This window comes from Pelophylax lessonae (assembly GCF_965119305.1).
Source record: "Pelophylax lessonae genome assembly, chromosome: 10".
NCBI classification, from domain to species: Eukaryota; Metazoa; Chordata; class Amphibia; order Anura; family Ranidae; genus Pelophylax; species Pelophylax lessonae.
Genome location: NC_138777.1, coordinates 54,343,327 through 54,367,850, shown reverse-complemented (window position 1 = coordinate 54,367,850; position 24,524 = coordinate 54,343,327). Strand labels below are relative to the sequence as shown.

The following is a 24,524-nucleotide window of genomic DNA, read 5'->3' as shown; positions in this document are numbered from 1 at the left end:
AAATATTTAGGAACTCCTCAAGCCCCGTTCACACTAAGGCGACCTGTGAGGCGACCTGTGAGGCGACCTGGTCGCCTCACAGGTCGCCTTCCATAGGGAAGCTGCGGACCCGTTCTAATAGGAGCGACACAAGTCGCTCCGACTTAGAAAAAGGGTCCGGAGCTTCTTTGGGGCGACCCGGAGGCGACCGCCATAGACTTCAATGTTATGAAGTCCATGGCGGCCGCTCCGAGGTCGCGGCGCGCTGCTCGCACCGCGACCTCGGAGGTCGCCCCTGGAAGTAGCGTCGCTTGCATGTGAACGGGGACTAAGCCCCGGTTCACACTAGGGCAACCTGTGAGGCGACCTGGTCGCCTCACAGGTCGCCGTAGGTCGCCTCCCATAGGGAAGCTGCGGACCCGTTCTAATAGGAGTGACACAAGTCGCTCCGACTTAGAAAAGGGGTCCGGAGCTTCTTTGGGGCGACCAGGAGGCGACCGCCATAGACTTCAATGCTATGAAGTCCGTGGTGGCCGCTCCGAGGTCGCGGCGCGCTGCTCGCACCGCGACCTCGGAGGTCGCGGTGCGAGGTAGCGTCGCCTGCATGTGAACGGGGGCTTATAGTCACTGGCTTCTGTGTTCGGCTGCCAGAAATGCCAAAACTGACAGCAGAATCCCAGCATCCAAGGGCTGATGGATGTAAAACATCGGAAATCATAGAGCTGCAGAGAAAGGTTTCCCCGACTACCATTGCTACCCCACACAGTGTGGGCCGAGGACAGGGTCTCCAAAAATGTTAATACCCTAAAATGTTGTTGCTATGGGATGTAGAGGACTTGTTTATAGCACAGTAATAAACACTTTTTGCCACCTCCTAAGTATATTCTGCTTATATATTAAGGCCCCTTTCACACAGTGGAGTCCGTTTTTCTTATCGGGGGATCGATCCGCCAATCCCCCCACTGAGCAGGCGGATGGCAGCTCTGTCTCTGTGCTGTGTGCGGAGACAGAGCTGTCAGGTCCCGCTGTTCTCTATGGGGGGAATCGGATGGGAACGGACCGCCTGTCCGTTCTCATCCGATCTGATCCGCTGGACAGATGGAAAATAGGGTTTCCATCTGTCCAGATTTGATGGATCGGATGTCAGGGGACATGTCTCCGCTAACATCCGATGCCCTATAGAGATGCATGGGGCATCTGTTCAGATCCGCCAAAAAAACCTGACAGGCGGATCTGAATAGTCCACATGTGTGAAAGGGGCCTAAGTGCCCAAAGACTTCACAGTCTACTGTACTAAAAAATTAAAACCCAACTCCAGGAAATAGTCAAATTCTACACTGCCCACCCCTCTTGCAAGGGTTACATGCTTATTTGGAGGCGCTGCAGAGGCCAAATCCAATTACCTTAACCCCGCTTTGCCCACAGCTCTCTTCCTTCAGATGGTCTCTTGGTATCACCACATACAATGCAGGGCTATTTACCCTGCACTGTATGTGGAAGAGGCAGGAATGTGACCATGGTGGGGAACGCATTAGGGATGAGGCTTCGGAGGACCACCATTGGGGAGAACCTGCTGGAGGGAGCAAGGAGTATAAGATTATTACTCTTTATTCCCACACCTCAAAACTGAATGAGCAGTTAACCCTTGCAATGAAGCCAGGCTCAAGACAAGGGTAGATCTTGTCTTAATTCCTGGAGTTGGGCTTTAAAATGCAGTCAAAGCAGCAGCAAAATATTAAATAATACTGCATCAAGGAGCTATATTAAATGTTTACCATAGAACCTTTTAAACAAAGGAGGTTAAAACGTGAATCAGAGGTGGCTTAATAGGAAATTACAGACCCTAAGAAACATAGGAAGAAGCTAATAACCTACATTACAAAACAGGAAAGTAGTTAACTATCATTTTCTTTATTGTATTTTATCAACAAGCCATTTTCCAGTCCTTCTCCTGGGAGGATAATAAACACTTCATTCTTCCCTAGTGGCTCCTTCAGATGAGGAGCTCTGCTTGTTTAGTAAAGGGTGGGAAAATTCATAACCGCACATCAGCTAAAGACAACTGAAATTTGCATTTTCCAACACATTTACGGGCGTTTATTATGGGGTGTAATCACATTTCTGAAAGTAGAAAACAGATTGGCCCCCAACATTAAATTTAAAATTCCCACCATGCATTGGTCAAGTACATCATGAACACATTTACATAATATGATGAAATTTTGTTAAAAATGTATCCACCATAAATTGGAAGCAATCGCATTTCCTGACCACATTGACAAACAATGCAACCAAATCTTTTTTATTTTTTTTTTAATGTTAAAATGATCTGGAATTCATAAAAAAATAAATAAAAATAAAAAGTTAGTGACCACGTGTTCTTACAAGAATCTTGCCATTGATCAAACCATTTCACATAAAGAATCTCACCTTTCAGAAATAAACAATTGTTTTCAGGAACGGTATTCGTTCTGCCATAAGATTCCAGCAAATCAAACCAAATCTCCCTGCAAAAGCTGAAATTTTTTATCTGCATATATTTTCCCTCCTCTTTCATCAACATGCTAATACAGGGATCAACAAATCCCAGGCGCCAGGTTGCCATGGGAAAAAAAAAAAAATAAATAAATTGCACACTGGCTTATAGGCTGCCGCTTAAATCCTTCCATACACTCTGCATGTGCCCCCCCCCCCCCCCCACTATGTATCCCAAGCTCCGGTTGTTAAACTGCAGGCCGGGGACCGGCATAACAAACGTCGCCCGGTAGAGGGGGAGAGAGGACAGCGGGCACACATCTGCTCTCCTCCCCTTCTTGCTGCTGTAGGCACACGCCAGAATGAGACCAATAATTCCAACACCAGGCCTCCTTCTTAACGCTAAACTGATGACCTATAGGGGGCTTTAAAAGTGTGGCCTATGGAAAATATAGGGTTCTGTATTTGTTGCCATTTTACGGGGCGGACACAAATTTATGGTTTGACATGTTGGGTATCTAATTACTCAGTGCAACCTCCTCTTTTAGATTTTACCAAAAAATTTTGTAATTTATTACATTTTTGTCCTAAAATTAAACTTAGTGATTTTTTTTTACTGAAATGTTGTGTTTCCTAGACCTTTGCAATAATATGGGACACAAAAAATTGGAAATACCACTATTTTATTCTCTAGGGTGTCTTCTACTTTCAGAAAATTTATAATTTTTTTTTTTTTTTTTGTAATCTTCAGGCCTAAAATGATTTCTCAAACGTGTGCAATAAAGGCCAAAACAGCTCGGGCAGCAAACTGGTTAAAATATGTTACATGTTCTACCGGTAAGTTTTGTTCGTAAAAAAAAAAAAAAAAACTGGCTCCTGGATTCAAGACAAATTTGTCAAAGCCCTGTGCTAACATTTAAAATAAAACCGGTTTTCATAGCTCATACAAAGCTTATTTTAGACCGGCCTTTATCAGCCTTATTAACATGGAGGTGCCCTTGGAATAATGCCTAGTACACACAGGCCAAATGTCAAAAGGCCATTTAATAAAAACCGGCCGACATTCGGCCCGTGTGTATGTCAGCCAGTCTGACTGTTAGAGGAGCATGCTGGAAAACCTGCAGCCGGCTGGCTCCCGATCAGCGCTCTCAGCTAATGGCTGGAAAGCAGATCAAAGTGTTCTGGCAGGGGGTGGGGGGCGGTTCCCCTGCCAGAACACAACAGCTCAGCGGTGGAGATCGCTATACGAACTTTGGGGGACATTAGAACAGCGGCTACGACCAAAGCGGTCTGTATTTTTTCGTTCAACCCCAACCATTAGTGTGTACCAGGCTTAATTTTCCAGGATCAGTGAACCCCTAATAAAGCCGGGTACACACTAGAAGTTTTTTTTGTTAATTTAACCCAGCAGGCTGAATACAGAAAACTACAGAGCGATCACCTTACTAAGCTGTACAAGCCATGTCAGTGTGGCAAATCCCCCCCTGTGCCTTTGTGTTCTGACCGGGGGGGGGGGGGGGGGGTGCTGCCCCACTGCCAGGACCCAGAGACCAGCCATTGGCTGATCGCATGCTGGTTTTCCATTATGACCATTCAACAGAAGCCAGTCATTAGATCAGCTTCTGTAGGACAGACAGCTATACACGGAGGCCGAAAGTCATCCAGTTCATGCTGAACCCACAGATTTGGGCTGTGTGTACAACAAGCCTTTACTACTATATGTACAGATCACAGTACATAAGCGTGACCGCCACTGGAAAGAATGTTCCTTACATTTGTGGTCACTGGAAACCGTGCCCTCTTACAGATGGAAAAAAATATCAAAAGGAATCCCTGGAAACCTCCAAGGGTTCCATAAACACCTGCTATAGAAAGGCTGTTTTGGACCCAGCGATGCTACTGGGTTTCTGTGATTATCTATGCAATGCAGGCAGATCAAGGCTGCGTGCGGGGGAAAAGCATGGTTCCTCTTCAAAACATCACAACACCCTGCCTCAGTTAATGAATTTCTGCAAAAAAAAAAAAATAAAACACATCTTGCAATATGCATCGCAAGAACCAAAATAACAATTTTGGGAAAAGAACACCAACTAGGAGTGAAATTTAAGCAAATTTTGTATTTCTTATACTAGAATCTCTGCCGGGATTTAGCTACTGTTGTGTCCCCAACAGAAGACTTCCCCTTCACTACCTGTCCTAGTCAGAGGTGATCAAAATGAATGGTCTCAATCGCATCAGTGCGATTCATAGTGTGAACCGAGGCTAAAGCTGGTAACACATGGGCCAAATACCGGCCAGTTTAACAGAAACCAGCTACATTCGGCCCATGTGTATGGAAGCCTGTCCGACAGAAGCTGGCTAGCGTCTGGTTTATGTAGAACGGGCATGCCAGAAAAACATCGGCCTTCGATCAGCACTGGCAGCTAACAAATGGTGTATTCTGGCGGGGCGGTCAGAACACAGTAGCTTAGCGGGTAGATCACACATAGTTAGTACAGAGACCTCCTTGCAAGCTCCTCAGTTTTTTTTGTTCTGTATACCAGGCTTATGTCCGATCTTGCAAAACAGTAATAAAACAATTGTTACAATATAACAATGGATTGTAGAGAAAGTAACCAGCAATAAAAATATGAAACATTAAGACACTTGTAACAAGAAGCCAAAAGTGCTCAATCCGAATCCCATTGCTTTCAAAATCCCCCCCCCCCCCCCCCCCCCGTTCACATCTGAGCATCCTGGATGATTGGAAATGGATGCCTGTCACTCAGAAAAGCATATCAGCTACTTTTTAGACAGAATTGAACATTTTTGGGCCAAAATACTTCAAATGGGAACACAAATAAAACACTCATTTCAAGCATTTTTTCCAGGTATATTTCAGGATTTTTTTTTTTAAGCCTATATAACTCATCTCAACCCCCCCCCCCCCCCCAGTGCTATCTATTGGCTAAAAAAAAAGAAAAAAAAAAAGCTTGAATACAAGAAAATAGAGCCAAGTAAACTTCAAAAATGCTTCTATATATGTTTACAAAAACTGTCACAAAATTAGTTAAAAAAGGCTCTGCTCAGGTATGAATGTATCCCAACATTTACACCGAGTATTTCCTACACACCCTATTCATGAATCTCATTCCACACCTCCTGCTGTGTTGTCAAGAGGCCAAGTGCTAAACACAGCAGCTCACAACTTACAGTTACATAGTTAATCAGGTTGAAAAAAGCCAAGTCCATCTGGCCCAACCAATGATAAAAAAGAAACTGTAAAGAAAACCCAACCATACAACCATATACACAATCCTATATCCACAGTTGATCCAAAGGAATGCGAAACAACCCAGCAAAGCATGATCCAATTTGCTACAGCAGGGGGAAAAAATTCCTTCCTGATCCCCCGAGAGGCAATCAGATATTCCCTGGATAAACTTTACCTATAAATATTAATACCCATTTATACTAAGAAATTTATATTGTAAGAATAGAATCCAGGCATTTTTTTAAAGCAATCTAGTGAGCTAGCCAGAACCGCCTCTGGAGGGAGTCTATTCCACATTTTCACAGCTCTTACAGTGAAGAAACCTTTCCACATTTGGAGATGAAATCTGTTTTCCTCTAGAGGTAAAGACTGCCCCCTTGTCCTATGTGATGACCTTAGAGTGAATAAATCAACACCAAGTTCACTATATGGACCCCTTATGTATTTATACATGTTGATCATATCACTCCTTAATCTCCTCTTCTCAATACATTCAGTTCCTCTAATCCTCATAGCTGAGCTCCTCCATGCCTCTATCAGTTTGGTTGCTCTGCACTGCACTTTCTCCAGTTCCCTGATCTCCTTTTTTGAGAACTGGAACTGAAAACTGAACTGCATATTCCAGATGAAATCTTACTAATGATTTGTATAGGGGCAAAATTACATCTTGCTCTCTGGAGTCCATGCCTCTCAATACAAGAAAGGACTTTGCTTGCTTTGGAAACCGCAGCTTGGCATTGCATGCTATTATTAAGCTTATGATCTAACCGAACACCCGGATCCTTCTCCGCTATGGATTCCCCGAGTTCTACTCCACCTAGTATGTATGATGCATGCATATTCTATCGCCCCCAAGTGCATAACTTTACATTTATCAACATTAAACCTCATTTGCCACATAGTTGACCAATGAAACAGTGCATTGAGGTTGGCTTGCAAGTTGGAGAAATCCTGTAAGAAGTTCTTCCACTGCAAAGCTTGGTGTCATCTGCAAAGACTGAAATGGTACTTTTAATCCCAGACCCTATATCATTTATAAAGATATTAAAAGGTAAGGGTCCCAACACTGAACCTTGGGGTACATCACTGATAACCTTAGACCATTCAGAGTAAGGGTCCTTTTACACGGGCGATCCGATCCACCTGTCAGTTGTTCAGGTGGACCAGATCGGATGCTCTATGAATCCCTATGGGGTAGCGGATGTCAGCAGAGACATCTCCCCTGACACCCGCTGCTATCCAATTCCGATCCTGTCCGTGAAATCCGGACGGATGGAAACCCTATTTTCCATCCGTCTGAAGGATCGGATGAGAACGGACAGGCGGTTCATTCTCATCCAATCTCCCCCATAGAGGACAGCTGAGATCTGACAGCTCCGTCTCTGCACACAGAGCGAAGACGGAGCCGTCATCCGCCTGCTCAGCGAGGATTGGCGGATCGATCCCCCGCTGAGCAGAGAACGGACCTTGTCGGACAGCGCACTGTGTGAATGGACCCTAAGAATCATTAACCACTACTCTCTGAATTCTATCTTTTAGACAATTTTCTATTCATTTACAAATTGATCGTTATAAACCAGTAGACCTTACACATTACTCGTGTGCGGGAAACTGTGTCAAAACTCTTTTGCAAAATCCAAATATATTACGTCCACAGCCACCCCTCTTCCAAGGTTTTACTTATCTCCTCATAAAAAGAAATCAGGTTTGGTTGACAACTTCTGTCTATCATGAATCCATGCTGTCTGTTGCTTAAAATATTTTTTCCAGCAAGAACTCACCTATGTGGTCTTTTATTAAACTCTCCAGTATCTTTCCGACTATAGAAGTTAAACTAACAGGTCTATAGTTACTTGGCAAAGACTTTGATCCCTCTTTAAATATAGGCACCACATTGGCCCTACGCCAATTCAGTGGTACTATTCCAGTCCTTTAGGAGTCCCTAAAAATTAGAAACCAAGGCTTTGAAATGACAGCGCTCAATTCTTTTAGGATGCGTTGGTGGATGCCATCTGGTCCTGATGCTTTATCCACCCTTAATCTGTATTTCTGGACCATATCACTTTTGAGCCATTGCAGATAACTTGGGGATGTGTCACTACCGTCCTCATTATGGTCATGAGCTCCCCCATGCTCTTTTGTATTAATTTGTAAAGGGCCTACATGCTCTTTTTTAGAGAAAAGTAGTATTAGAACCTCTGTCATCTTTATACTTCTATCCAAGAGAAGACATAAGGGGGGCTTAAGTGAAAATGTAGTTGGCCTTTAAAGATGTTGTAAACCCCCTCTTATAACCTGTACCTATAGGTAAGGCTTTAATAAAGCTTACCTATAGATACTGTAAATATCGCCTAAACTTCCCCCATTTAGGAGATACTTTTAATGCAGCCGATGACGCCATCGGCGCATGCGCTCTAAAGGGACGGCCACCTGTGCCGTTCCTTCAGAGCCCTGTGCTGTGAACAGTGGCTTCCGCACGCATGGGCGGGAGTGATGTCATAAAGCCGTCAGCCAATCAGATGGCCGGAGGACGCGAACCAGGACGGCCCAAAAAAGTCGGCCATGTCTCTGCTGAGCGGGCGGCACTGCAGGGCTTCGTTCTAAGGTTAAGTATTTCATAATGAGCTAGAGTGGCTAGTATGCGATGCATACTAGCTCATTATGCCCGTCTTACAGGGGGTTTTTTTTCTCTCTTTTTTTTGGGGTTCACAAGCTCTACGTTAATGAAATTTGTTGGCTCCCTTTTCGTCTGGTAAATGTTTAACCTGTTCAATAAGTGTGAATAAACCCCTGATAATCCTGCCAGAAATCCAGTGCTATTCAGGTCACTCTACATTCTTATTTCAACGAGGGTTAATATTCCTACCCAGAACTCAGCACACACTAAAGAACAACTCCACACTGGGTTATGAGTTGAGGGGAGGGGAAGGTCTTCTATAATTCTAACACCACTTTCTGCTCTAGGGTGACAAGGCTGTTTATATATACAGCTATAGTACACAGAGAGTGAGCACCGTCACCCTAAGGCTCCATTCGCATTTGGCATTGTGGAATCTTGGAAAGATCCACTGATTCTGCCCACGATCCAGAGCCAAACGCATGTCCTGGTGCCATTCATTTTCAATGCCAGTTTTGCGGTGACAGAACCGCAACGTGCGAAGCTTGTCGCCCAAAAGAAGCTCCTGCTACATTTTGGGTGACAAGCTTCATGCGTTATGTTTTGCCGCGATAATCGAAGCAAAAACGTACCACATTTATGTGCCACTAAAAATGAATGGCACCTGAACATGCATTTTGCCATTGCAGTGCGATTTGAGATCGTAGGCAGAATCAAAGTGATTCTACCCGAGATCCCAAAATGCCAAATGTGAATGAAGCCTTAGATGGGAAGTGTGTTATGGGCAGGGTGATCAGGCGAGAAAAAACAAAAAACTAACGAAGTAACTGCATCCAAGGACTAGGAAACTTCAAAATAATTTTCTTGGGGTTTAAGGCGGTCTAAGCCCAAGGGCAAAAATTTTACATACTACTTGCTGCTGTTCTCACCTCCCAAAGCCATTTTTGTTAATGGGATACCGATGTTTACTTCCCTGGAGACTAACGTACACCATTCATACAATAAACTACATACAAACTTATTTTTCATCAGTCACCCATCAACATAGAATATATATATCTTACTTCAGTGAATCAATATAAGTGCTTATTTTCCTAGAGAGAAAAACCTCTACTCAAGTGTCTTCAACCTCCATCACATGCATTAGTGCTCAGAGTCCCACCACCTTTCACAGTAAGAACTCCCCTCAGCAGATGGACCTATTGCATGCATATAAATAGGTCACATGTGCCTTCCCCTATAAAGGGGTCTATTCACAGTATTGGAGAATCTTCCTTCCAGGAATCCTCTTCAATGCTCCTTGGGTGAGTTACTACAATACCAAGCTCTCTCCACTGGCTCCTGGATCCTCGCCTTGTGTGCCTATGAGCAGCTTGAGGGAAGCGGAAGGTGAGGCCTGTGGACTACCCCACTGCACAGGAGGGGGGGGGGCTAAAGATGAGACAGAAGGTGAGGATCCAGGAGCTAGTGGAGAGAGCTTAGTATTGTAATAACTTACCACTTACCCAAGGAGCGCTGAAGAGCATTCCTGGAAGGAAGATTGATACCTGGGAATAGATGATGATGATGTTACACTGAGCACATAGATACCAAACAGGTCATGCTTTAAAAATTGTGCACCCTCGTGCATCGACAACAAACCACGTAAATTTTACTACCCATAGGTGACGCTTTAAAAGCTTTTACAGGTTATCACTTTAGATTTACAGAGGAGGTCTGGTGCTAGAATTACTGCCCATGATCTGATGTTTGCGGTGATACCTCACATGTTATACAGGATTTATTTAGCGCCAACAGTTTACGAAGCGCTTTACAATAAAAAGGGGGACAGCACAATTTACAATACAGTTCAACACAAAAGGAATAGGAGGGCCTTGCTCATAAAGCTTATAATCTAAAGGGAAGGGGAGGTGGTACTAAAGGTAGTGGCTGCGAGGGATGATCTGATGGAGGGGACTCAAGTACAGATCTTAGGTGGAGGTGGGGTTGGTTTTCCTGAATAAGTGAGTTTTCAAGGATCGCCTAAAGGCGGACAGGGTAGGAGCTGACCGGACATACTAGGGCAGGGAGTTCCAGAGGATGGGAGAGGCTCTGGAGAAGTCCTGGAGGAAAGCGTGAGAGGAGGTAACAAGAGAAAAGGAGGGAGGAATGGAGAAGACGATTTGGGCTGTATCGGCAGATGAGGTTGGTGATGTAGCTGCGGGTGACGTTGTGTATGGCCTTGTATGTTGGTTAGTATTTAGAATTTTATACAATGGGAGTAGGGAAAGCCAGTAAAGATATTGGCAGAGAGGGGAAGCCGTCACAGATCGGTTAGTAAGGTGTATAAATCTGGCAGCAGCATTTATGATAGACTGAATGGGGGATAGCCTGTGTAAAGGTAGACCAGTGAAGATGGAATTGCAGTAGTAAGGCGGGAAATTACCAAGGAGTGAATAAGTTGTTTTGTGGTGTCGTTAGTTAGGGGCGAATTCTGGAGAGGTTAGAGTTTAAGGTGGCAACATTTAATCAGTGATTGGATGTGGGGGCTGAAGGAGAGGTCAGAGTCTGTCTGGGATTACACACAGCACCCTGGCATGTGTGGTTGTACCATTGATCTCAATGGTAAAGTCATGTGGAGGGAATCAGGGAGGAGGAAATATTACAAGCTCCGTCTTAGAAAGGTTGAGGAAGTGGGGTGACATCCATAGTGATATGTCACTCAGTAAGTTTGTGACATATGTGGGACGATTGCTGTTTGCATACTTGCCGAATCGCTGCATGCGTTCGCCTTTGCGCGGGAGCATTGGGAGGAGGAGGGGGGGGCACTTTACTTTTTTTTTTATATTAATTTACCGTATTTCTTTTTACACTGTTGCATTATTTTTTTGTCTCACTTTTATTGCTGTCAGAAGGAATTTAAACATTCTTGTGACAGCAATAGGCATGTGACAAGTACTATTTATGGAGAGATTCGGGGTCTGTAAGACCCCTTTGTACTTATTCAAAACACCAAGAATGTTTTTAAATGCTTTACATTTTGTTACAAAATGGTGCTGATTGTTTCCGAGTAAACCAGAAGTGATGTCACATTATTGCTTCCGGGTTACTATTACGAGCCGCCAAGCCGGGCATTGTTTGGCTGTCTGTCCAGGTGGCGGACGTGGCGACTGGTGGCTTGGGTCTCCCAGTGGGATGGGAGAGACTGAGCAAGCTGTGCAAGGCAGTGGGGGGCGACCTCTTCCGCTGCTTGTAAAAGGAATCGAGCTGCGACTCAGCCACTCCGATTGCTATTACAAGAGAGCCAACTGCCGGCTCTAAAGAAAATGGTACAACCACCAATAATCCAACTAAGTACAGGTATGTCGTTGGATGGGAAGTCCCATGACCTCTTTATACACAATAGATCCACCTGCTGAGGGGCGCGCACATTGTGAAAGGTGGTGGGACTCTGAGCACTAATGCATGTGATGGAGGATTGAAGACACTTGAGTACAGCTTAAGAGGACATTAAGGTATATTGACGTATACACAATTTTTTTTGAAAGATTTTAAGCAAATTAATAATTATTATGATTTGCAAGAGTAATGTATGTATATATATATATAACACATGATATATGATTTATGAAAAAGAAGTTTGTTGTATATATTTTTTAGCATAGAGTGTGAATAGTATACACATGGTGCACAGTTTAGTGATAAAAAGATATTACATGTTGTGTGACACCCATCTATGATTTGTTGGTGGATGTGGGAAAAGCAAATTTAAAAAAAGCATCCTGAAGTCCTCTTCAGGTGTAATTTCAGTGTCAAATTTGCACCTGAACCGCTGAATGGAAACCGCACCGTATTCTGCACGAAAACCAAACCCGCATATATGTGACTCCAGCATAAACAAACACAGGCAGGAAACTTAAAAATGATGGCAGGCCTAAAGAGGTCCCTGACACAGAAGGACGCACAGCAGCAGCGGTGAATGTTTGCTCTTCAATAACCCAACATTTTTGCTCCAACTGTATTTTATGCAGCTTATTACAATGCACACTAAAGAAGTTGGAGTAAACCACCAGCATTGGTGTGAATGGACAGAACAATCGCACAGCATGGGTGTCAGCGGATGCAATAATAAAGGCCGTACACACGATAAGAAAATCAGAAGTAAAATTTCGCCCAATTTACGATCTGCCGATTTTCAGATTGTTAGTACGGTGCTTTCAACAGCGGATTGCAAATTTTTGGACGACAAAATCTGTATGTGCGGGCTATAAAAAATTTATTGTACGTCAACACAACATTCGATTTTCCTTTAATTAGTACAGTTTTTGTCCGAAAATAATCTTAAGAGCAAGACTAGGCATGCTGGGAAACTAAAGAACACATACAAAACAATTCCACACATGACATCACTTCTGAAGATGAATTCTGTCACATGAAAGTAACCTCTTCACTTTCCATATGAGACCAGCATGCAACAAAAATCCGACACAAATTCGTCCAATAATCTTATCGTGTGTAAGGGGCTCAACCCCCAGCACTGGTGTCACAGGTAGGGATGCACCGAATAATCGGCGGCCGAACATTATTCGGCCGAAAATAGGGAAAATGGCACTTTCGGTGTTCGGCCGAATAAATCAAAAGGCCGAATAATTTAAGCCGAACAATGTCTCTCACCTCATTGCGGCTCGCGGTCCTCTATTATGTAACCCTCTGATATGTATGCATTCTCTGTAGCTTCCGCCCTGACCGCGGCTCGCGGCTCCCTTCCCGCTGGTGTCCTGTCCGGCCGCGTAGGGGGGTGTGACGTCACGCGCGCGTCCCGCCCCCTGCTCCTGACTGGCGGCTCCTTCACACTTGGTCCACGCCCCGCCCCCCCTGTTCGCGGCATTTGGCTCTGGCTGCAGTTATAGAGGTATGTGATGTGCAGCTGAGCACATTTGGGAGAGAAGAATACAGTTGCTGGCAGCTGCACAAGCATTAGTGTGCAGACTGCCATATGTTGTTGCCACAGTGCCCTATAAAGTGCCCCTTGACATAAAATGTGGCCATCAGCGTGCCCCTTATTTTATGCTAAGGGACATGCTGATGAGCATATTTTATGTTAAGGGGCACTCTGATGGGCATATTTCATTTTAAGGGGCACGCTAATGGGCATATTTTATGTTAAGAGCAATGCTGATTTAAATGTTTTGTTTTGCCCATCAGAGTGCCCCCTAACATAAAATGTGCCCATCAGCGTGCCCCCTAACATAAAATGTGCCCATCAGCGTGCCCCCTGACATAAAATGTGCCCATCAGCGTGCCCCCTGACATAAAATGTGCCCATCAGCGTGCCCCCTGACATAAAATGTGCCCATCAGCGTGCCCCCTGACATAAAATGTGCCCATCAGAGTGCCCCCTTACATAAAATGAGCCCATCAGCGTGCCCCTTATTTTATGCTAAGGGACATGCTGATGAGCATATTTTATGTTAAGGGGCACTCTGATGAGCATATTTTATGTTAAGGGGCACTCTGATGAGCATATTTTATGTTAAGGGGCACTCTGATGGGCATATTTTATGTTAAGGGGCACTCTGATGGGCATATTTTATGTTAAGGGGCACTCTGATGGGCATATTTTATGTTAAGGGGCACGCTAATGGGCATATTTTATGTTAAAAAATGCGAAACACCACGTTCGGTATTCGGCCTTCGGCCAAGCATTTTATTATTATTCGGCTTCGGCCAAGAATTTCATTTCGGTGCATCCCTAGTCACAGGACGCAATAACTGCACGGCACTGTTGTCAGTGGATGTAGAGATAGCTCCAGCATTCGTTTCAGTGGATGCATTGGTGTCAACTGACCCAAAAGGCTCCCAGCTTTGTTGTCAGTACTATTAACCCCCCCCACCCCCTACTGGTGGTCACTGCTAATAAAACCTAACCCCCCCATCACATTAGTGCTAGGGTGGCAGTGAAAGTTAACCAACCCCCTTCTCCCAGTCATAGAAGTGCAATTTAAAGCGGAGCTCCACCCAAAAGAGGACGCACCCCTTGTTTGCACCCTCCCCTCCTCCACTGCCAGGGGGCGGGACCTTCTCCCACATGACAGATCACATTAGATTACAGGACCATTCACAAGGCACAGCACGACTCACGAATGCACAGTAGGAAACCACCCTTGAATTCCTGGACAGGTGAGTGTCCTTACAATAAAAGTCAGCAGCTGCAGTATTTGTAGCTGCTGACTTAATTTTTTTTTTTTTGGGAGGGGAGGGGGCTGGAGCTCCTCTTTATCCCCCCCTGCATTAACGATGTGTGGCAGTGAAAGTTACTTCCCATTATGGAGGGGTTATTTATCACTGCCATGGTCAGCAATAGGAGGTAGAAATTATTAAAGGGTTAATTTTAACTGCCAGTGACCACCATCTCTCCTCCCATTGCTGGGCATGGCAGTGAGAAGTTAAACCCTTCATAATTGCCACACTCTGGCCATGGAAGTGAAACTTTACCCCCCCCCCCCCCCCCCAAAAATCCTCCTCACCTGATCCCAGGCCTCAGTGTGGCTCTCCCTTCCCCAGGCCAGGACTTCCATGTACGGTGAGGCAGAGATACCGCCATCCACAGTCCAGTCTCTCCTACTCAGCACTGGGACAGAGCGCCACCCACAGCCCGGGACAGAGCGCCATCCACAGTCCAGTCTCTCCTACTCAGCGCTGGGACAGAGCGCCACCCACAGCCTGGGACAGAGCGCCATCCACAGTCCAGTCTCTCCTACTCAGCGCTGGGACAGAGCGCCACCCACAGCCCGGGACAGAGCGCCATCCACAGTCCAGTCTCTCCTACTCAGCGCTGGGACAGAGCGCCACCCACAGCCCGGGACAGAGCGCCATCCACAGTCCAGTCTCTCCTACTCAGTGCAGGCGCCGGGACAGGGCGCCACCCACAGCCCGGGACAGGGCGCCGCCACCCACAGTCCAGTCTCTCCTACTCAGTGCAGGCACTGGGACAGGGCGCCACCCACAGCCTGGGACAGGGCGCCATCCACAGTCCAGTCTCTCCTACTCAGCGCTGGGACAGAGCGCCACCCACAGCCTGGGACAGAGCGCCATCCACAGTCCAGTCTCTCCTACTCAGCGCTGGGACAGAGCGCCACCCACAGCCTGGGACAGAGCGCCATCCACAGTCCAGTCTCTCCTACTCAGCGCTGGGACAGAGCGCCACCCACAGCCCGGGACAGAGCGCCATCCACAGTCCAGTCTCTCCTACTCAGTGCAGGCGCCGGGACAGGGCGCCACCCACAGCCCGGGACAGGGCGCCGCCACCCACAGTCCAGTCTCTCCTACTCAGTGCAGGCACTGGGACAGGGCGCCACCCACAGCCTGGGACAGGGCGCCACCCACAGCCCGGGACAGGGCGCCGCCACCCACAGTCCAGTCTCTCCTACTCAGTGCAGGCACTGGGACAGGGCGCCACCCACAGCCTGGGACAGGGCGCCACCCACAGCCCGGGACAGGGCGCCGCCACCCACAGTCCAGTCTCTCCTACTCAGTGCAGGCACTGGGACAGAGCGCCACCCACAGCCCGGGACAGGGCACCACCCACAGTCCAGTCTCTCCTACTCAGTGCAGGCACTGGGACAGAGCGCCACCCACAGCCCGGGACAGGGCACCACCCACAGTCCAGTCTCTCCTACTCAGTGCAGGCACTGGGACAGGGCACCACCCACAGCCTCACATAGTGCAGGCGCTGGGACAGAGCGCCACCCACAGCCCGGGACAGAGCGCCACAGCTTGGGCCCCCCCTTCTCTATACATGGCACCCTACAGCCCACATTTAAGGGGGGGGGGGGGGTTGTTGGGAATCAGGACTGTAATCCCTGCTTCACACTTATGTGATGCGGGAAATGCATTATGTGATGCGGGAGTCCTGTGCGTCCCCCCCCCCCTGCAATCACACAGCGTACGTGCGACCTGCCAACATTATCTTAACAACACCCCAGAAACAGAAAGAAAATGCAGTGCGATTGCCAGAATCGGGTCGCATGAGTGTTCTTTCCCATACAATGCGATTTAGATGGGGGGGGGGGGGAATAAGCAAAAAGGGTCCTGCACCATTTCGGAGCGGATGCAATTTCAGCCAAAAAAAATGTATGGCAGAAAATGGCACAGACATGGCATGGGATGGGCACAGGAATGCGGTGCGACTCGCACGCCGTGTCTGATAATCGCACAATTATGAGGCCGGAAAAGGTTCCCATTCACTAAAACATCACTGCACCCCCCAGAGTCAGCCAATCCCATCACACAGGAGGGAGCTGTACCCTGTGCAGGCCTCAGGGGGGCACCACACACTCTCCTCACCGTCCTCGGCCCTCCCTCACACCGACCTCCATACAGCACACACCGCCCCACATCAACCAACCCCTTCCCGCCCTTCTCCACACCTCTCCCTTCACTCCTCACCTGCTCAGCTGTGCTCTCCCCGGAGGCCATCATCCCCGCACCTTTCTCTCCGCACACCACACTGCCAGCTCCCTTCTCTCCTCCAACCTCGCACTCCTACACATAACACGAGAAAATGGCCGACGGAACAAACAAAAACTGCTCCGTATCAACGGGATTCAGCTAATCGGGATTGGAGACATCCTGTGGCAATGAGCGCTATTGCAGCTCAGGAGGACTGAATGAGAAACATCGCCATCTTGTGGACAATTTGAAGAATACACATTAAAACTACCATATTACTGAACGAAACACTTAAAGCGGAGTTCCACCCTAAAAAAGAACAGGTAGAGTAAAAAAAAACCTGAAAAAGAATTGGATAATTCATTTTTTTTTTCTTTCACTTACCTTGTTTTCAATGAAAATTAACTTACCTTCCTTCCTCTTCCTCCTTATGCGGCCGCGGCCCCCAACCTCACTTCCTCCTTTGCATTGAGTCCTGGGAGATTAGCGTCATGCGCGAGATTGCGATCGGCATTCTGGGTAGCTGAAACCAGGAAGAAGGACACAGCGGGGGACACAGCGGCTTCAGACGCCCACACCGGAGATGGCCGCGCTCTTCAATCAATTTTAAAGGTAAGATTTTATCTATATTCATTTATTGTACACTACTGTAATGTGGGAATAGTATTAGTGTAATTGGGGAAAGCTTAGGATTAGGGGGGTATTTTTAGGTAAAAAATGTTTTTGTGGCCGGAACTCCGCTTTAAAGCATAACTCCACTTTTTTTGAGAGAAAAACATTTTTTGGTACATTTCCCAATAAATAATAAATCGAGTTGAATTATAAGTATACAGTATCTCACAAAAATGAGTACACCCCTAACATTTTTGTAAATATTTTATTATATCTTTTCATGTGACAACACTGAAGAAATGACCCTTTGCTACAATGTAAAATAGTGATTGTACAGCTTGTATTGCAGTGTAAATTTGCTGTCCCCTCAAAACAATTCAACAGACAGCCAATAATGTCTAAACTGCTGGCTACAAAAGTGAGTACACCCTAAGTGAAAATGTCCAAAAAGGGCCTAATTAGCCATTTTCCCTCCCAGGTGTCATGTGACTCTTTAATGTTACAAGGTCTCACGCGTGAATGCGGAGCAGGTGTGTTAAATTTGGTGTTATCGCTCTCACTCACTCATACTGGTTACTGGAAGTTCAACATGGCACCTCATGGCAAAGAACTCTCTGAGGATCTCAAAAAAAGAATTGTTGCTCTACATAAAGATGGCCTAGAGAAGCATTGGGGAAGGGGGGAAAAATTGAAAGGGGGGTGTGCTAGGCAATAGATATAAATTGTAACATATGGTCAACTAAATGAAGTGTGGACATTCCACAACATAATCATAATATAGTAACATAATATTATTATGTTACTATATTATGATTATGTTGTGGAATGTCCACACTTCATTTAGTTGACCATATGTTACAATTTATATCTATTGCCTAGCACACCCCCCTTTCAATTTTTTCCCCCCTTCCCCAATGCTTCTTTATGATCCAGGGATGGAGGCATTTAGCCCGAAGGTGGCTATGCCTCATCTTAAAGTCCCAAAACGTTTTTCTATTTGTAATAAAGATGGCCTAGGTTATAAGAAGATTGCCAAGACCCTGAAACTGAGCCGCAGCAAAGCCAAGACCATACAGGGGTTTAACAGGACAGGTTCCACTCAGAACAGGCCTCGCCATGGTCAACCAAAGAAGTTGAGTGCACGTGCTCAGCATCATATCCAGAGGTTGTCTTTGGGAAAGAGACGTATTAGTGCTGCCAGCATTGCTGCAGAGGTTGAAGAGGTGGGGGGGTCAGTCTGTCAGTGCTCAGACCATACGCCGCACACAGCATCAAATTGGTCTGCATGGCTGTCGTCCCAGGAGGAAGCTTCTTCTGAAGATGATGCACAAGAAAGCCCGCAAACAGTTTGCTGAAGACAAGCAGACTAAGGACATGAATTACTGGAACCATGTCCTGTGGTCTGATGAGACCAAGATAAACATATTTGGTTCAGATGGTGTCAAGCGTGTGGCGGCAACAAGGTGAGGAGTACAAAGACAAGTGTGTGATGCCTACAGTCAAGCATGGTGGTGGGAGTTTCATGGTCTGGGGCTGCATGAGTGCTGCTGTCACTGGAGAGCTACAGTTCATTGAGAGAACCATGAATGCCAACATGTACTGTAACATACTGAAGCAGAGCATGATCCCCTCCCTTTGGAGACTGAGCTGCAGGGCAGTATGACAAAATGATAACGACCCCAAACACCCCTCCAAGACAACCACTGCCTTGCTAAAGAAGCTGAGGGTAAAGGTGATGCATTGGCCAAGCATATCTCTAGACCTAAACCCTATTGAGCATCTGTGGGCATCCTCAAATGGAAGGTGGAGGAGCGCAAGGTCTCCAACATCCACCAGCTCCGTGATGTCATCATGAAGGAGTAAAAGAGGACTCCAGTGGCAACATGTGAAACTCTGGTGAACTCCATGCTCAAGAGGGTTAAGACAGTGCTAGAAAATAATGATGGCCACAAACTATTGACACTTTGGGCTCAATTTGGACATCTTAACTTAGGGGTGTACTCACTTTTGTTGCCAGCGGTTTAGACATTAATGGCTGTGTTGAGTTATTTTGAGGGGACAGCAAATTTACACTGCTCAACAAGCTGTACACTCACTACTTTACATTGTAGCAAAGTGTAATTTCTTCAGTGTTGTCACATGAAAAGATATAATAAAATATTTACAAAAATGTGAAGGGTGTACTAATTTTTGTGAGATACTGTATACTTATAAGATTACTTGATTTATTATTTATTTGGGAAATGTACCAAAAAGTATTCCATAGGTGGCACTACACACCTTATAATATATCAAGATGCTACCCCACTAAGGACCCAGGCTGCTGGAGACAATGCGGAGAGGCGGGTTCACTGATTCACCTTTTATGGTAGTGTAAATCTCTCAATTTATTTTGGAACCAGGTCTTCTGAATGGCCTCTGACAGCATAGGAATGTATATCTCTCCTAAACTTGCTTTATTGCATTTGGGCGAAGAACAATTCATCGCCCCCCCCCCCCCCCCCGCTAAAACTGCTCTTATTCAGATGCGGTTAGTGGCCAAATTGGTCATACTCCGCTCATGGAAGTTTTCTACCCCACCTAGCCTGTTGGACACTCTTAAAGCACTTTATTATCAATGTGAAATTGAAAAACTCCTAGCATTTACCGATTTATCTTCCAATAGATCTCGAGTTAACTGGACTGTTTGGTTTAAGGAACCCTAAAAGGTATTGTTTTTGCTTGATGATGTCCCTGTCCCTCTTGTTACTGAGCTCCTTTCGCAAGTCTACAGCCGTGGCCAAAAGTTTGGGGGTGACACAAATATAAATTTTCTCAAAGTCTGCTGCTTCAGTGTTTTTAGATCTTTTTGTCAGATGTTACTATGGTATACTGAAGTAGAATTACAAGCATTTCATAAGTGTCAAAGATTTTTTTTGACAATTACATTACATTTATGAAAAAAGTCAATATTTGCAGTGTTGACCCTTCTTTCTCAAGACCTCTGCAATTCGCCCTGGCATTCAGTCAATCAACTTCTGGGCCACACCCTAAATGATGGCAGCCCATTATTGCATAAATAATGCTTGGAGTTTGTCAGAATTTGTGGTGGTTTTTTTTCACCCGCCCCTTGAGGACTGATCACAAGTTCCCAATGGATTAGGATCTGTGGAGTTTCCTGGCCACGTACCCAAAATGTCAATGTTTTGTTCCCCAAGCCACTTAGTTATCACTTTTGCCTTATGGCAAGGTGCTCCATCATGCTGGAAAACGCATTGTTCCTCACCAAACTGTTCTTGGATGGTTGGGAGAAGTTGCTCTCGGAGGATGTTTTTGTACCATTCTTTATTCATGGCTGTGTTCTTAGGCACATTGTGAGCGAGCCCACTCCCTTGGCTAAGAAGCAACCCCACACATACAGTAAATGGTCTCAGGATGCTTTATTGTTGGCATGACACAGGACTGATGGTAGCGCTCACCTTTTCTTGTCCGGACAAGGCTTTTCCGGTTGTCCCAAACAATCGGAAAAGGGATTTATCAGAGAAAATGACTTTACCCCAGCCCTCAGCAGTCCAATCCATGTACCTTTTGAATAATATCAGTCTGTCCCGATGTTTTTCCTGGAGAGAAGTGGCTTCTTTGCTGCCCTTCTTGACACCAGTGCATCCTCCAAAAGTCTTCGCCTCACTGTGGGTACAGATACAGATGCACTCACGCCTGCCTGCTGCCAATCCTGAGCAAGTCTCTGCACTGGTGGTGCCCCGATCCCACAGCTGAATCAACTGTAGGAGACGGTTCTGGAGCTTGCTGGACTTTCTTGGATGCCCTGAAGCCTTCTTCACAAATGCAGAGGAAATGTTTTTTTTATGGGATCAAATTCATTTTCATGGCAAAGAGGAACTTTGCAATTCATTTGATCACTCTTCATAACAATCTGGAGTATGTGCAAATTGCCATCATAAAAACTGAGGCAGCAGACTTTGTAAAAATGAATGTGCCATTCTTAAACCTTTTGGCCACAGCTGTACATACCTTACTATGGCTGGTCTCTTCTTTCTCTCTTAAGCCTCGTACACACGCAACGATTGTTGGCCGTGAATTTTCGGCCAACGTCCGATTGTCGGCTTGTTAGTATGATGCTTCCGACAACCGACTGCAACTTTTCGGCCGAACAAAATCTGGTGTGCAGGCTATAAAATTTTTGTTGGCCGTCAACAGAACGGCCGATTGTTCTTCAGTCAGTACAGATTTCGGCAGACAAAAATGTGATGAGCAAGACTGGGCATGCTCAGAGAAGAAAAGACACACGAAAAGTAAACCAGAACATGACATCACTTCTGAAGTTGGTTTTTGTTGGCCGATAAAATTTGTGTGCAGTCTAGAGCACATTTCAACCAACACAACAACACTGTACAAAAGACGGCCGATCGGTCGGCCAACAATCGGTGCGTGTGTACGAGGCATTACTCCCTATGCTTCTCTTCTTTCCTTTACACTCATTTTCTTTTTCTGGCACTTTTCCTGAGTCTACAACCCGACACCCCCCCCCCCCCCCCCCAGAAATAATATGTCTTGGGTCAGACAACACATGTTGTATGGTTTTGAGTTGTGTTTAAACTTCTGATGCTATATGTAAATTGTTTATCACCCTTACCTTTATTCCCTTCAGCTGACTGCCTACACGTGATGTTGTTTCCACATATCCACATATGAGTAAACTCACATATTATCCTGTATTGTTACTTTTTCTTAATAAAGACAAATTGAACAATAACTCATGGAGAAGGAATCTGTTGCCTTGGTCCTGTACTGTACAAATGAGATGGAATATCTCCTTGAGCTGTAGATGAGCTCTTCAAGAAAACAAAGATCAGGAGCAAGATCCACAGGAAAGAAAAGTATGGTGATGGTTGTAAAGGCTAAGGTGTTTTACCTTTATGCATTCTATGCATTAACCACTTCAGCTCTGGAAGATTTACCCCCTTCATAACAAAGCCATTTTTGCAAAACGGCACTGCGTTCCTTTAACTGACAATTACACGGTCGTGCGACACTTTGACCAAATACAATTTGTTTTTTTTTTTTGTTTTTATTTTTCCCCACATATAGAGATTTCTTTTGGTGGTATTTGATCACCTCTGCAATTTTCTCATTTTTGCACTATAGGCAAAAACAGGCCGACAATTTTGAAAAAAAAAAAAACAATATTTTTTACTTTCGCTATAAAACAAACAATATCCAATAAAAAAATGTAAAAAAATCGAATTTCTTCATCAGTTTAGGTCAATATGTATTCTGCTACATATTGTTGGTAAAAAAAAGATCCCACTAAGCGTATATTGATGGGTTTGCGCAAAAGTTATGGCGTCCACAGACTATGGGATAAATGTATGGAATTTTACTTTTACTAGTAATGGCGGCAATCAGAGACTTATAGCGGGACTGAGATATTGCAGCAGACAGTTGGGACACTAATAGCGCTTTTCCACTGCGTGTACCAGCTCGGCAAGCGGTTAAGGTAAACATAAAAGGTGCAGCTCCTCCCACAGCCCCCCAATACTCACCAGTGTTGTGCAAGTCTGTAGTAGTTCTTCTCTCAGCTTTCACACGTATTGCTGAGAGCAGTGGGAGCCATTGGCTCCTGCTGTGGTCAGTCAAAACCTATGAGCGCAGAGAAGGGGGGCGGGGCAGAATAGATGTTAACAGCCTGACTCAGGAGCGAGCCCACACGAGTGCCCCACGAGTCCCCCATTCCTATGGTGAGAACTTGGAGGGGGGAGGAGCCATTAGGGAACCCAACAAGAGAAGGATCAGGGCTGCACTGTGCAAAACCATTTCAAAGAGCATGATATGTTATTGTATGTTATTTAATGAAAAAAAAAAAGAAAAATTGGAAGCTTTACAATCAGTTTTATTTTTTTTATTTAATTTTATGTATTTATTTATTTTTCTTAGCAGGGGGCAAGGTTTTAAAGCCCAGCTCCAGCATTTTGGGCAAGCCAGCACTTTTAGATGTAGGATAATAACATACATGTTAGCCCTTGTGTTATTCACATCAATGGCTTTTTTTTAAACCCATCTCCAAGTAAAAATAAATCCCCTTTTCATCTATCCCTCCCACCCATTCACAATTTAAAGTGGAGTTCCACCCAAAAGTGGAACTCTGCTTATATGCTTCCTCTCCCCCTCTGGTGCCAAATTTGGCACCCATTTCATAGCGGAGGGGGGGGGGGGGAACGGGTACCAGTTTTTGACAGGTACCCTTTCCCACTTCTAGGAGACAGCGCCGCGGCACTGTCCCTCAGATGTTCAACCCCCCTCTTCTTCCTCCGCCGCCGGGCCAATTACAAAGCGCAGCACGAAAGGCTTCACTGCCAGGTTCCCTTACCTTGGATGGCGGCGCCGACAGCACCCGAGAGCTGATACGAAAATCAACTTTGGGTGCCGACATCGTGGGCTCCCTGGACAGGTAAGTTCTACTATTTAAAAGTCAGCAGCTACAGTATGTGTAGCTGCTGACTTTTAATTTTTTTATTGGGGGGGGGGGCGGAACTCCGCTTTACCCTCTTGACACTGACATAGCACATATCTGGGGGCCCACTGCACTGGGCTTTTTTATATGCATATCTCCCATTTGTGCTGGAAGCGTCCCCAGCACAAAGACCGGGCTCTAACTGAAAGCCTTGGGTCCGCACTAACAAATGTTTTTCAAATTTGTGCACAGCGCTGCTCCGATTAACCCTTTATTGTCCATGGAGCCTCTGGAGCATGTATCATCCCCCTGATCCACTCCTGCTGCGGAGAAGGACACATCCTCACTATTAGAGCACTCAGCGTGCGTGGACGCAGACCCAGTGGGCTGACTCTCGTCCGCGGCGGTCAGATCTACCTCAGAATCTGAGGAAACAGAGGATACAGGTGAAGGCAGCGGCACTTCTTGCTAGGCCTCCTTTGCAGGGCCATATCTGCTGTGGATACAAGTGACTGCAGGGCTGCCGTCATGGCCACCAGGGCAGACGGAGACCCAGAGGGTCCCGAAGCATCCAGGAGTGGATCAGGTGGTGATACACACTCCAGAGGCTCCATGGACAATAAAGGGTTAATCCGAGCCGCGCCGTACACAAATTCGAAAAAAAAGTTTTTTTCTCTTTTGCAAAAAAACAGAGGATCCCCCCCGTG

General features: G+C 45.8%; 1 protein-coding gene across 1 annotated transcript in view; it reads right to left on the bottom strand.

The window, feature by feature from the left end:
• CSTF3 (cleavage stimulation factor subunit 3) overlaps positions 1–16,888 on the bottom strand; it is a 125,730-nt gene extending 108,842 nt beyond the window's left edge. The window contains exon 1 of the mRNA XM_082270832.1: positions 16,752–16,888. Coding sequence (XP_082126958.1) covers positions 16,752–16,784 — 33 coding nt within the window. The 5' untranslated portion in view covers positions 16,785–16,888. The remainder of the gene's footprint in view (positions 1–16,751) is intronic.
• Positions 16,889–24,524: the final 7,636 nt, after the last annotated feature.